The sequence below is a fragment of the Cynoglossus semilaevis genome, chromosome 18 (assembly GCF_000523025.1).
Source record: "Cynoglossus semilaevis isolate Cse_v1.0 chromosome 18, Cse_v1.0, whole genome shotgun sequence".
Lineage (NCBI taxonomy): Eukaryota > Metazoa > Chordata > Actinopteri > Pleuronectiformes > Cynoglossidae > Cynoglossus > Cynoglossus semilaevis.
In genome coordinates this window covers 9225444-9238925 of record NC_024324.1, presented here as the reverse complement: position 1 = coordinate 9238925, position 13482 = coordinate 9225444, and the positions used below count along the sequence as shown (strand labels likewise).

General features: G+C 38.2%; 2 protein-coding genes across 2 annotated transcripts; both read right to left on the bottom strand.

Moving 5' to 3' along the window:
- Positions 1-1741: 1741 nt before the first annotated feature.
- On the bottom strand, positions 1742-7617 carry LOC103394270 (14-3-3 protein beta/alpha-like). Its single transcript, XM_008331500.3, has 6 exons — positions 7476-7617; positions 5725-6023; positions 4799-4925; positions 4482-4642; positions 4162-4257; positions 1742-2807 (listed from the first exon to the last, which is right to left on the bottom strand). The coding sequence occupies exons 2-6, from the start codon at positions 6016-6018 to the stop codon at positions 2760-2762; spliced, it is 726 nt and encodes a 241-aa protein (XP_008329722.1). The 5' UTR covers positions 6019-6023; positions 7476-7617; the 3' UTR covers positions 1742-2759.
- Positions 7618-9073: 1456 nt separating this feature from the next.
- znf706 (zinc finger protein 706) lies at positions 9074-11282 on the bottom strand. Its single transcript, XM_008331502.1, has 3 exons — positions 10940-11282; positions 10026-10171; positions 9074-9931 (listed from the first exon to the last, which is right to left on the bottom strand). Exons 2-3 carry the CDS (start codon positions 10158-10160, stop codon positions 9836-9838), a joined length of 231 nt encoding a protein of 76 aa, XP_008329724.1. The 5' UTR covers positions 10161-10171; positions 10940-11282; the 3' UTR covers positions 9074-9835.
- Between the last annotated feature and the right edge of the window lie 2200 nt (positions 11283-13482).

Sequence of the window (13482 nt, the reverse complement as noted above, 5' to 3'; positions counted from 1 at the left end):
AAACAATTTTAGATGCATTAAAGTAATGGACATTCCTATAAGGCTACAGGTTGATCATGTCTACTGGTTAATACAGACTGAAGAACTAGCTTATTGTCACCACAGTCTTTATTACTCAGCAACTTTATAAATTCAATTTTCTGCTCTTTTATCCAGCAACATGCATTCACAATGAATCATGGGAGGAGCTGCATGTAAGGTTGACTTGTGGTGATGGCCACCACAAGCTGCTTTTGTCAGCTAACTAAATGGGTTAGGCTAAGGAGCTACAAATCCTACTCTTCAGCCCTCAACTTGCTGTTGTGTTATTTCTGACTTCCCTTTTAAGCCCATGTCATACATAAACACGTCAATCAGATGCTATTTCATTTTACATAAATTCAAGCTGCATCCTGTTATATCTCTAATGACTAATTTTGGCATGTTTTACATTCTTTCTTGTAATCCCAACATCTCAGTGCACTTTAACCCTATTACTACACAATCCTATTTGTTAATATTTATGTGAAAGACGAACATTACACACCACATATGCTGTAGAAGAACAATAAGGGACTGTGTATTCACTGGTTTAATAGTTTTAAATGCATTTGGTTAAAAACTGAAACTTAACACACTCGGAAACTCAGAAGGCGGTCTTTTTTGTAGGGTGGAGGGTTTAGGAGGATTAGCATTATCATACAGGTGAAGGTTCACAGTTATCTGGTTCATTTTATCCTTGAACGCTCTGAATTAGCCAACTCAACTGGTTGTTGTTTCTTGAAAATATTTCTGCTCTCATCCAAAAAGCCTCCCTTAGCTCTGACTCCTTGTCAGCCCCTTTTAGGTTTTTCACTTCCATGAGTGAGATACCTCAGTTGTTATGGTAAACGCAGCAGGTTTCCACACCCCAAGCCATTTACATTATACTGTTTTTACCTACAATAAGTCAAGGTGTAAACGGGGTAGCTGGGGAGGGGTTCCAGCAAAGGACAGATACCTTTACTTCTAGACAGACATTTAGCTCTAAATGTCAAGGTTTCTTCAGGTCCATAACTGTCAATCTATTCTCCTCTGCTACATTCACACTTGTTCAGTTTTTACAATTTTGCTTTTTGTATCCTGGTGGGCAAATACTCCAACAATGTAGCAACAGACCAACACCAACTGTGTTCCTGTGACAGACAATCACAATTTTTCGAATGGAATTTGTTGCAAATAAGGGAATGGTTTCCAATCTCAATTTCCAGCCAGTAATTGGCCCAAGCAAATCAGTATGATGAACATGTCAGTACTTCAGTTGATGACAATCCATTTACTAATCAGGAATTCATGACCTAATCAGAAACAATTACAGCAGAACCTGAGCTACAATGACTGATTCATTTACATGACTTACATGCCTAGAACTCTTTAGCCTTTTGATCAAAATCTGTATTGTTCACACTGTAAAAAATCAACTGATTAAAGGACTACACATTTGAAGTTAGATGCTGCAGTCCTTATCATCATTGTGGTTTCCTCCCACAGCCCAAAAACATGTATGTTAAAGATCATGTTTGATTGGACACAAGTATAAATGTGACTGGGAATGGTGGTCTTTATATGTGGTCCTGCTATTGACAGTCCAGGGTGCACCCCACCCTCATATGTTGACATCTGGGATTGGCTTCAGACTCCCTGCAAAAGACTAAGCAGTAGACAATGGATGGCCAGTCTAATAGTAACTCCATAATCATTATCAAAATAAAAGACAAACACCTTGTGCAACACACTTGATTTTAATGTTTAAATTCCATTGACACAAAAGCCAGACAGCACCCAACGGAGTGTTTACTGCAAACTCTGAATCCTGCATCCCATTATAAAAAGGAAATATATATATATATATGGTCAGGAGAAACGGACACTACTTTGTGACTACTTAACAGCCGTAGGGCAGCTTTTGACCAAGTTATATTTGGTCAATTCATATTGAAGATTAATTCAGTTTTAGCAAGGAAAAAGTTGCTAACGAACACCTGATTTAAATAATCCCAGGCGAAAAGAAACAACTTCTTCGGAGAACATCTCTACATCACACTACAGTAGGGAGAAGAAAATGCCAAGACTTAAGGGAAGTGTAGAAAACCCAACACACAAGCACATGGTAGAAGATTTGTACGCACATTTGACATGGTAAAATACAAAAGGTGACAGAATTGTGCAACAGTGGTGTAGAATGGAATGCTGAAGGAAATTACAGTAATAGATTTTCATGACTGCGGATTTTAGGAAAATGGAATGTTAAACAAAGATGTCGATACAGATTGAAGTGTTCAGTGTCTGCACAGACATAGAACCCACTGTGCGATTACATGCAGCATCTGCAAAGACAATGCAAATCAATAGCGGCTACACTGGAAAACAAAAGGGCGACAAAGTCATACGGTTGTTGATCGTTTTTACTGAAACAAATCCTGCCATCAAGAATGGTCACTGCAGAAATCAATTATTGGTGGGTATGGACAAAAGCTTATATGGAGGTTTTTCAAGCTAATGTAACAGTTCAACACAAACATGTAATTATGCCCCCCATCCAAAAGGTGAAAACAGATGTATTCTATACACATCTCAGGAGCATTCATACCAAACGGACAGTGTACTAGACACCGCGTGAGTGGAGTGTAAACATGCATATCTGTGTGCACGCACACACCATACGTATATAGACACACACACACACACACACACACAAAAACAAACGCTGGTGAGAGGAAAAAAAAAAGGAAAAGATATTTTTAATTAGCTTCCTCTTCTCCTAGTTCTGCTGCCTCAGATGTCCACAGCTGCAAGAAAGGAGACAGTGAGGTTATTGCACAATAAGGAACAGCATACATCTACAATTCACACAACATATCAGCTGACTGAACTGCAGCACAGAGAAACAATTTTTATAGGGGGAAAAACACACACACACAACACAACAACAAAAACCTAAGTCAAGGAGTGAAAACCTTCACTTTCTGACACTACATTCAGACTACAGGGGAGATGGTACAAGACAGCTGTGAATAAAACAAAAAAACTCTAAATCACAAGTGTCAGACTCAGGTCTGGGGGCCAAATCTGGCCAGCAATGTAATTATATTTGGCCCACGAGATCATATCAAATGTGTACTAGAGTTGGCCTGCCACTGATGTGTGTTTTATTTCAAATTTAAGCTTTGGTTGTTTCAGATTTCAGACGTTTACGCAAAATTAAACTTTGTTTTCATATGAAAAAATTCTACATTACATATCTGGAGATAAGGGAAAACATCAATAAATATTAAGTTTGGCCTGCGACTTTGTTCCAATTTTTAATTTTGGTACCCCAGGTCTAAATCATCAACCCTTAAAGAACGAAACAGCTTCAACTGAGGAAAAAACTGCATCCAGAAGAACCCGAAATGTGTGACTTTTGAATCATAGACATCGAGACGTACTGACTACATGTCTCTCCCCAACTCAGGGTTAAGCCCCCATTTCATGTTTAGGAAAAGGCAATTACAGAGAAAATATCTAAACTCAGCTGACATCAAGAAGCTCTGGGTCTTCACCTATCACACTAGACACTGACATCTAAAGAAGCCAAGGTAATGTCTGGACTGCTTCAAGAGCTTGGTGCAAAAAGAAATGTGTTGGAACATGTCATGGGCGTTTCCTCATGACAGCAGGGAGCATGTTCCATGGACAAGACTTCATGTAAAGTAATTGACAACGCAGAAAAGAAAACACCAACATCATGGAGTAGGACGTAGCTCACCAGTCATTCAGACACAGCTGAACATGAGGCCTTGTTTAGGATAACAGATTTAATTTTTTACCTTTTAACCATCATGGAAGAACTGGTCGACATGTGCAATTAGTGTTGCACACATGTCCTTTGTTTCAGACAGTGGATCAAAAAGCCACTGGTTGTATTGTATATCTATTTATAAAAAGTAATTTGCTTCCTTAATTTTTTTGCCCATCGTCTTCGCCTGATTGGTTGTTACTATCAGATTTTCTTCACTGAGGAACGTAGCAAATCAACCACAATTCCAGCAGCAACAGCAGCACATAGTGGTGTAAAGTGAAGTCAGACTCTGGCAGCTAACTGCTGGTCTGTTTTGGAAGAGGATTGAAAAGGGATAATAACATGTTCAAAAGCGCACTTACCGTCAGATTGTCTCGGAGAAGCTGCATGATTAGGGTGCTGTCTTTGTAGGTGTCACTTTGATTATCTCCCAAACCAACAATGGCCTCTTCGAAGGCCTAGAAGAAAGCAGAAAAGACATCACAGGGTCTGACACAAATACAACATTTATTCCCCAATTTCAATTAACCTATTAGAAAGTACAGCACCAAATAAGTTGTTTGAGAAAAAAAACTATTTACACTCAATCCACTATTTACGGACCACATTCTCAGCATTTCACACAAATAATCATTGATGTAAATTGTTGCTAAGTGAGTTAAAAATAAAGATAACTCCTTACAGCTTTGGCCAGTTCGCAGGCCTTTTTAGGTGATTTTGCAATCTCATAGTAGAAAACAGAGAAGTTAAGGGCCAGCCCCAGGCGAATGGGATTTGTCGATTCCATTTCTTTTTTGCTCTGTTCCCAGGCTTCGTTGTAGGCCTCCTCAGACATCTTGATGTCTACAAGAAAACAGATAGGAGATACAGCCGTTTTATACAGACCCAAATATTTCCAAGGTCTGATAAAGGTATCTTGCTGAACTTTTTCAGGAACATGTGGTTTAATGTTGACGTATTCAAGAAATAAAAGTTGTGTCTGTTGAGTGCTTCACCTACTTTCACTGTTGTCGCCGTTGGCCACCTCAGCCAGGTAGCGATAGTAGTCTCCTTTCATCTTCTGGTAGAATACTTTACTTTCAACATCTCCTTCAGCAGACTTAATTAGGTACTCATCAAGCAGCTCCTGAAGGGGGAAATGACAAATAATACGTAAAGTCATGTAAAGAGGCAGCAGCATCACCTAGTGAAAAAAGACTGATGCACAGCCTTCATAATTACTTAAATAATAATAATAATAATGCATAAAATATCATTGAAAATTAGACGTGAGATGGACAAAAACTCAAAAAACAGGACTTTTATTGGAGTGTCTAATTTTCACCTCTTCTTTATCTCCTCCCTTATGTCATTCCTCTGATCTGCTCATTTCTAAAGCTCTCCATCCTGGTCACCTGCTCCCTCCATCGCAATTGTCTATTAGACAGAGCCACTGTGTTTAAACCAGGGGTCACCGACCTTTTTGAAACTGAGAGCTACTTCAAGGGCACTTAGTAATTACGAAGAGCTACTTGTTTGATACTTCCCCAACAATGTAATAATAATTAGTTCTGGGACATACAATAGTAGACACTCTTCTTATCACTGTCATTGAACCCATTTGAATATCACTGCAACATTGTAACTGATTCAAAAAGCACAGTAACAGTACAATTTTTCATCCCCTTGTTGACTAGTTTTATTTTTAGAACATACCCTGTGGGCACCTTAGGTAGTCCATGGGAGCTACCAGGTGACCCCGGGCACCACGTTGGTGACCCCTGCTCTAAACCATGCATGATAGCAGGTTTCACCACTGTCTTATGAACCTTCTCTTTCAACTTTGCTGCTGTTCTTGTCAGAAATTCAAAACAAAGCTTTTATCTTACACATAATGCTTCTAGTCCTAACTCAGTGACCACCAAATAAATGATGCTGCTACTTACCAAGACCTCCTTGCAGATGTCTTTGAGCTCATTTTCAATCTTCTGCCTGTATTCTCCAGCCTGTTTCTTCTTATCTTCAACTTCAGTTTTATGCTCAATGCTGGAGATTACCCTCCAGGATGACCTTCTTGCACCCACCACATTCTTGTAGGCTACTGAGAGAAGATTGCGCTCCTCACTCTCGAGTGCCCCACCACTCTGAGCCACTAGCTTCATCGCCGCAGCCATGTCATCGTACCGCTCAGCCTGCTCGGCTATTTTGGCCCTCCTCACCTGCATTTCCTTGTCTACCATGGCTTCTGTGTGGATGGAAAGAGTAAGGAGGAAAAAGAATTAGATAGAAATAAAGACATTTCACCAAATTCTCAGGATAAAATACTACAGCAACAACCAATCAGTTCTAAATCAACGTAATACAATGCAGACCATTCCATCTTGTACACGTCTTTCAAACTGAACAGCAATGAGGCATATGAACAATTTAATGTAATTCTAAAGTTATACTGCCATTACTACTACTATAACTGCTTGTACTACTAGTAAAACTGATGAATGTGTAATGTAATTTCTGCCAGGGTGAATGCACTAAAGCCTAAAAAAAGGAGCCCATTGCTGGTGACAGAGTTATTTGACACTTAACCCTTTAAACCCTATTCCAACAATTTGACTTAACTGGTAATGTAGCGCACTAATAGGGGAGGGTAAAAACAAAGTAATGAGGAACAGGAGAGAAGGCTGAGGGTGACTATCTTTTCTTACAAGTGGACAACAGCATGGTGACATTTTTGGTGGTTTTTTTGCCAAACCATCTTCCACAGCTTAGAATGAAGGTTCCTTGAACTGTCTTAAAACAAGCAAGGGTTGGTGGAAATCGATCCACATTCGCTTTGAGAAAGCATGTGTATTGACAGAACAAGCCAGTATGTCTAATGGGCACTTTAAATACCCGATTCTTCTTAGAAAAGACATGTAAGAATTCCAAGATTATTCACTCCAAGCAGAATCAATAAAGTGCACCATCCTTTCTAGTTCCTTATTTAAAAAAAAAAAATATGTGGAAGCCATCTCATAATACTTTGTGAAACTACAACAAAACCCTTTGTTCAAGCACTTTCCTTCTTTTTTTGTAATTCAGTTTTTCAAAATTAAAATCCCAGAAGGACTCAGACATTTGTCAGAAACTTCAGGCACCTGCGCCCTTCAGAGGAATGTCGCCCACCCAGTTTCACGCCTCTCACACACCTGCCCCATCGGCCGAAAAAGGGTTCCACAAAAAGACATAAAAAATAGCAATATTACATTAGTAGTGTTTCAGTAATGTATAGATGTACAAATAGCAGACAACGGGGGGTATTATTGTGAGTAAATAAAAGCTGCCTTGTTTGTTGTCCAATTCAGGGTAAACGCCCTTTTCGCTTCCTGGAAAACAAAAAAAAAAAGAGAGCTATCTATGAACATATTAATCTAAAACCCCGACTTTACAGTCAAATTGGCATTTGCTAATGCGAGACGATTCACGCTATCGTGTTGGTAACATATCAAGGGGGAAATACAACAATAGATGCGTTACAGTACAATGATGCTTCTCATTCAGACAGAGCCGAACAATGACAGGCTACGAAGCTTCGCTGGCTTTCCCCTGCATATTACATTCTCTACCAGCGACATGGTGGCTATCTACAGGATTCGACTGGGAGTGCGTTAATGTGTTAAGACATTGGTTTAAGAATGGTAAATAAGCGTGTACTGACCTGTAAGACAATGTCCCTTCTAGAGAGTCTGGTATTTCCTTCTTTTTGCCTGGCTGCCCGTCACACAGCTGCGGAGATCTCAGGCTCAGCCACGGGGTTTCCGTCCCATTTAACACTACAGCGGCAGGGGTCACACCCGGAACGGATGACGTCAGAGTCGTAAGAGACAAAATTATTTTTTATCAAAGATGTTATATGTAAATACAAATATAGATACATTTAACTGTGGAAAAACAATGATTTATTTGCTTTTTTTCTTTTTTTTAAACAGCTTTGTCACTCGGGACCCGGAAGTGCGTCGTGTTCACATGAAACTGTTACCTCGTTATGAAGAAAAAACAGGAAACCGTGGAAAACGACGGCATTGGAGAATAAACGTAAATGTTCTCACAGCGAAAATAAGGACTTTAAACAATTGGTGGGCTTTAAATGGGCAAAAATGTAAAAGTACGACATGCATTTAACCATAAAAAAACTACGCCTGACAGCTCAGAACCCCTTAAGTCACACAAGAGTCAGAATATCTATATATCTATACACACACACAGACATATTTACACTGAAAGTAATCAGTGTTGATCAACTGGTGGCTCTTGACACCAGTCTGTTATTTTGTAAATGTTTGAAGAAGTTTGACGTTTAGACTCTTTGAAACATGTGTGACATTGGGTTATCCCTCAATTAGCTACAGGATATTTTAATAAAAGAAATCCTAGTATTCTTAAAATGCTAAGTCCCTGAGAGTGAGTCATTGAATATTTTGCATACATTTATGAAGTAAATGTGTTCACATCATCATTTAATATAAGCGCAATACCACTTCTTTACCACATTACAATGAGAAAATCAATAAGCGCAATACCACCTCTTTACCACATTACAATGAGAAAATCACGGTGCAGAGTCTTCAACTAATTTAGTCTTAAACCGCTGGGAATCTGATTTTAGTTTCACCTAATTATGGCAACTATTAATAGATTTTAATTCCAACAACGCTCAAGTGCATCTGTTCTTCCTGCTCCCAAACCTACATTCTGTCTCACAAACCTAGCAAATGTGTGCATGTGTGTCAATGAAAATGTGTTTTTTAACATGACAGGTCATAGAAAAAAAGGTGGGTTATGTGTGAGGAAGTTAGACCACAGTGAGGTCCACAACCATTCATCTGGGTAACACATTCAGGTCAGGGGCAATTTAATTCAAACCAAGAAGTCAACTGCAAGATTCATTATACATAAATGACAGATTGTGGCCCACACACAAATAGGGATTGTTAGATTTTTGGTAAAATTCAAAATATTTAATCGAGTTTGTCCAATGTTTTTTTTTTTTGTGATTAGCTACACAAGAAATTATGTTACTCTTTAACTGTACCTACTAAATTAAAGCCAAGTTTTAGTTAAGCTTATTGTAAACTAATGCAATTAGGGTAACCATATGTTTGCTTTTAATGACACTTCATTTTAGTTTTGACTTCCTTATTTCCATTTTGGTGATTGATTCTCCATCTGTTTTCTTAGTGTACCTGTCATAGCTAATACCATAAACATCTAACTATTGTTTATCGAAGCAAATGCATTCAAAAAAATACCAAAAAATACAACAAAGTTAATTTTAATAAAATGCTATATTACATCACAGAGCGCAAAAATCATTAAGCATAAAAATGTTGTTGACAAGCATCAACTATTATTTAATACCTTTAGGACAAGTAGCTGCTTGAATGCCAACATTTTTATGACAAATTTATAATCAACTTGATGAAAAGATGCAGTACAGTGGGCATATAGCATTGTGGACAGGCTGGTGAAATTAAATGCCCCCCACTTATTACAAATGACACTGAATTGAGGCCAATTATAAAATCGAATCTGAACACTCTAAAAAGGTTTTGTTCATATTTAATTTAATCCAACATAATCCAAACTTGTGCTTTGCTCTACATCATTTACCTTACCAGCCCAGTTGGCTTTAAGTGGTAATTAAACAATCAATTGAACTCTGTTGAAGAGGTACACCAGCTAGCAGCAAGATTTATTCCTGGGTGTGCAAGACACCATGGACAGTGAGTGATTTCAGAGTTTGCTTATATGCCAAGACTGAAGACAAATTTTCACTCATTTAGATCATTAAAATCCCTGAACAACCCAGTATTTCAATTTCACTTCCACATCCATATAAGCACAAACACAAACAGGACTGGAAGGGTAGAAAGATTGCACCAAAGGCAACCAAGCCTCTTTATATTCTAAACGATGGAAATCACGTCATATTCAATCATCCATTGTTGTCAAAGTAGAACAAGATCAGTGTTGATGCACAAATTCAAAAAACTCAAGTTTGGTATCCGGTGAAATTGTTTAAGCTTCCACTCCCTCCAATTCAGGGGGCAATGGACTTTTTGGATGCTTGCTCTCAAAGTGCTGCTTGAAGGTCTTGGGGTCTGGCATCTGAGACTGCAGAATAAAATAAAAACGATACAAATCAACTCATAATGCACACTTAGCGTAGCAAAAATGTCCAAAGGGGCATTACGAGTTTCATACTCACCCTGCACACAGCGCATGTAAAGACTAGTGCTGCCTTGGCTGCAGTCTTTTGGTCATGACCCTTGGACTTCTTCATTTCTGCTTGTTTCTTGGCATTCTTCTGCTGCGACTGAACCTTCTGATGCCCACGTGCCATGTTTGCAAAGCCTGCAAAGGACATAGACAGTATGACCATACCAAAATACGATGTTATTTTTCACCCTATGGTTGTTTGATGCCAAAATCACAACTGCAAATTTAAGTTATATCTATCTATCCAAAAGCTAGATAGATAATAATAAACATAAACATCAATGTTTTCAAAGACAGAGTAAAGTTAGAGGCAAGTTTTATTGGAGATCTCAAATTGTAGGGTAAAGGGCTTGGCCTTTTTCTTAATTTTGTTGAAAATGTTTTTTCTATACTCCTTAAACATTCGTATTTTTACTTTACACTTTTACTTAAACACTCATTTCTGTATACAATATTACATAATGCTGTACCACTATATACTCATTTTGTCTTTTTATGTTTTATATACTATTGTAACAATGTACACCTTGGTTGTTTTGTATACCTGCTTAATTAAAGGGAAAAAACGTGAGCATTGTGCTAGCATCACTACTAGCATGTTAGCAGTTAGGGTATCCATGTCAGATTTCATTTTAGCCTACAGTCAAGCATTAACAAGAACTTTTTCGATATAACAGTCTGGCTCACTGTGACTGGGAGTACACAATGTATGGCTCTTTTTGTGAACTTTAAACGTTTACCGTTTGTGTCAAGCAGCCGAAACATCGATAGCACGTAAGCTAACATCAGCTAACTCCGGCCACATGCTAATGAGGCGATTTAGTATTTCTTTACGTTACGGTTAGCCTAGACGACGCTTTGTATATTGTCATATGTTTTTATAAAGAAATGAATATGTCTTACCTTGTTTAGTAAGAATATGTGTCTCAGGCTTGTATATTTGACTCGGCGTCTACTCACAAGCGTGACAGCTGCTCCCTTCACAATGATAACCTAATGCAGTTGATGTGTTCAAAGAGACGCGTAAGCTATAAAATCTATCTGGAATATTTGCAGTTTTAAGTGTTAAATAACAACACGAATTATTATATCCTTTCGGCTCATCTTGTATGATTTCATACATACTTCCAATGTTCAAAAACTTGACAATATTGTGCACAATTTTAAAACGATGACACTTTATTTTAGAACATTCGATTAACAGTGAAGTCAGTGAACGCGCCGATAAGCCTAGGTAACACGATAGAGTCCAACGTCGCCCCCAGCTGGAAGAGTATTACATTTTGTGAGCTTCTAATTTCGGGTTCACTATCCAATTAACTAGTAGTTGGTTAGTTAAATAGTTAATTGTTTTATTAATTTGCATAATTTCCCAATATATGATTTATGTTAAACAACTGTGCCTTCAAAACAATATTTTAAACAAGTAACTGTAACTAAAAGCTAAAATTAGACAAGAAATAACCCCAATTAAATAACCCATTAAAAATTAAATTTTATTTTATTGATTTATTTAGTCATAACGATTTAATCGTGTGTCTCGTTCAACGCTGTGGGATGCAACGAGCTTGTCAATCCCGACCAGGCCCCCCCTCTTGAACACGGACAAACGGCATTTACTGAAAATGTCACGGTATTGAGTGTCTGAAGTTTGTCCATGTGTAATTGCCGTATATCGCTGTCCAAGATGGCGACCAGTGTGCGCATGCGGAAAAGGAAATGCTGCAAATCGGGCAGGTACTGCAAATCGGGCATTGACAGACCTAAAAAACTTACTGAGACCTCGATCTTCGGTCATGATTGAAAAAGCGATGGCGTCGACTGTTTTTCGGCGATCCACTTCCACCAGATTCCTCACCGGCACGACGTTTTGATCATCTGTGGCTGTGGAAGACCCTCCTTCCACCGGGTCTTCTTCCTTAACCTCTTTAAATCTCTTGATCCAAGCATTAACAACAGCTCTGGGTGGTGAAGACTCTCCGTAAACCTGCTGTAAAGCCTCCACAATTTGAGCATGTTTCCATTTCAGCTTGGTTAATAATTTGATATTCGCTCTTATTTCAAAATTGCTCATATCGAGAGTAAAAACGTTGACCAGTGGTAAAAAAAAACACTACTCGACGCTTAACGAAGATATGATAAAACTTGTCAAAGCTGTTGTAGACGCCTGAGAGACGTGTCTTAACACGTTTTATCATCTTATTAAAAGTCAAAAACCTTTTGAAAACGAAACTGCCTCTGCTCTTTCTGTCCAGCCTACGTTATACATTTTCAGGAAAAGATTTTGGTAGTTCAACATATTAGCCATCGGTCATACCACCAAGGGGAGCCAAAGTACCACAAGTGGAATGCATTCCATAGTTTGAGAACCGCCGTTTTCAACCATTCACGAAATAAATCTCATCTTCTGAAATTACATTGCCAAAAAAACCAAAACAAACAAACAAAAAAACCCATAAATGGGGAATTCACAACTTGGTGCAGTTTTTCTAGGATGTAACGGCAGATGGCAGAAAATAGAAGAATTGCGAAGAAGTTTAAAATGCAATAACACTTTGGTCACTGTCAATGCTATTCTATTTTTTTTTAATCACAACTTCTCCAGTAGCAGTCAGCACTGGGCTGTGCAGACTATGACGTGATTCTTGGTAGACATCAGCCATTTATCTTTCCCATCTGTGGCCGCAGTGAAATGGAGAGGACTGTGGAGTCTTTCTGTCCTCTGCTGAACATTTGACTAAATTCAGAGAACATGTAAATAAACAGTGCTACGCAAGAGTGTTGGACCACCACAGTAGATGTGTATTGTCAGTGTGATCGTTGTTCTATGTTATTATTCTCAACACTGCCCTAAAACAACTTTTAAAAAGCCAGTGGATATTTTTTGGCTAGTTTGTATTTTAGGAACAGTTTAAACTTAAACTTAAACTTAACTGCAGTTACATGACTATGAATAGAAATAGAAATGTGTTTCATAAGAAACTTTGCTTGAAGCTATATATAAAAATACCCATAATTTGCATTCATTACTAAGGTATTCAAATAATACACAGGTACTCGTAATAATTTATCAATATCGTCATTTAGTTACACAGGGATGATCAATCTGTATCATAAACATAATCTATAAATGGTCACAATATGTTTAATTCATGCAGATCATCTCAAATGTGTATTAGAGCTAGCCCACCTGCTAGCTGCTGCTTTAAGCTACATTATTTCAGGATTGTCCTTGCAACAATTTTGTGGTAATTGTTTAGCTTTTTCTGAGCAGAGCAATAATTCTGTATTTGTTAGCCCCCTCTGCTGGAGAACAAGGGGAAGCAACATGCTTTGTGTTCACAAAGTTGATGTTCATCTAAGCTTTCAATCACCTCTGTAAATGGAACAGCTGTCAGATGCCTAGGTTGTCTAATTTGACTGATTATCAAGGAGTTCTGATCTCA

Bases quoted from the DNA above. Each gene is read 5' to 3' on its own strand.
- LOC103394270 (XM_008331500.3), bottom strand. From the start codon at position 6,018: ATGGTAGACAAGGAAATGCAGGTGAGGAGGGCCAAAATAGCCGAGCAG. The intron at 4,643-4,798 runs GTAGGTGAAGCA...GTTTTCTTGTAG, and splicing joins CAACGGCGACAACAGTGAAA to ACATCAAGATGTCTGAGGAG. The intron at 2,808-4,161 runs GTAAGTGCGCTT...CCTTTCTTGCAG, and splicing joins TTCTCCGAGACAATCTGACG to CTGTGGACATCTGAGGCAGC.
- znf706 (XM_008331502.1), bottom strand. From the start codon at position 10,160: ATGGCACGTGGGCATCAGAAGGTTCAGTCGCAGCAGAAGAATGCCAAG. The intron at 9,932-10,025 runs GTGAGTATGAAA...TTTATTCTGCAG, and splicing joins TTACATGCGCTGTGTGCAGG to TCTCAGATGCCAGACCCCAA.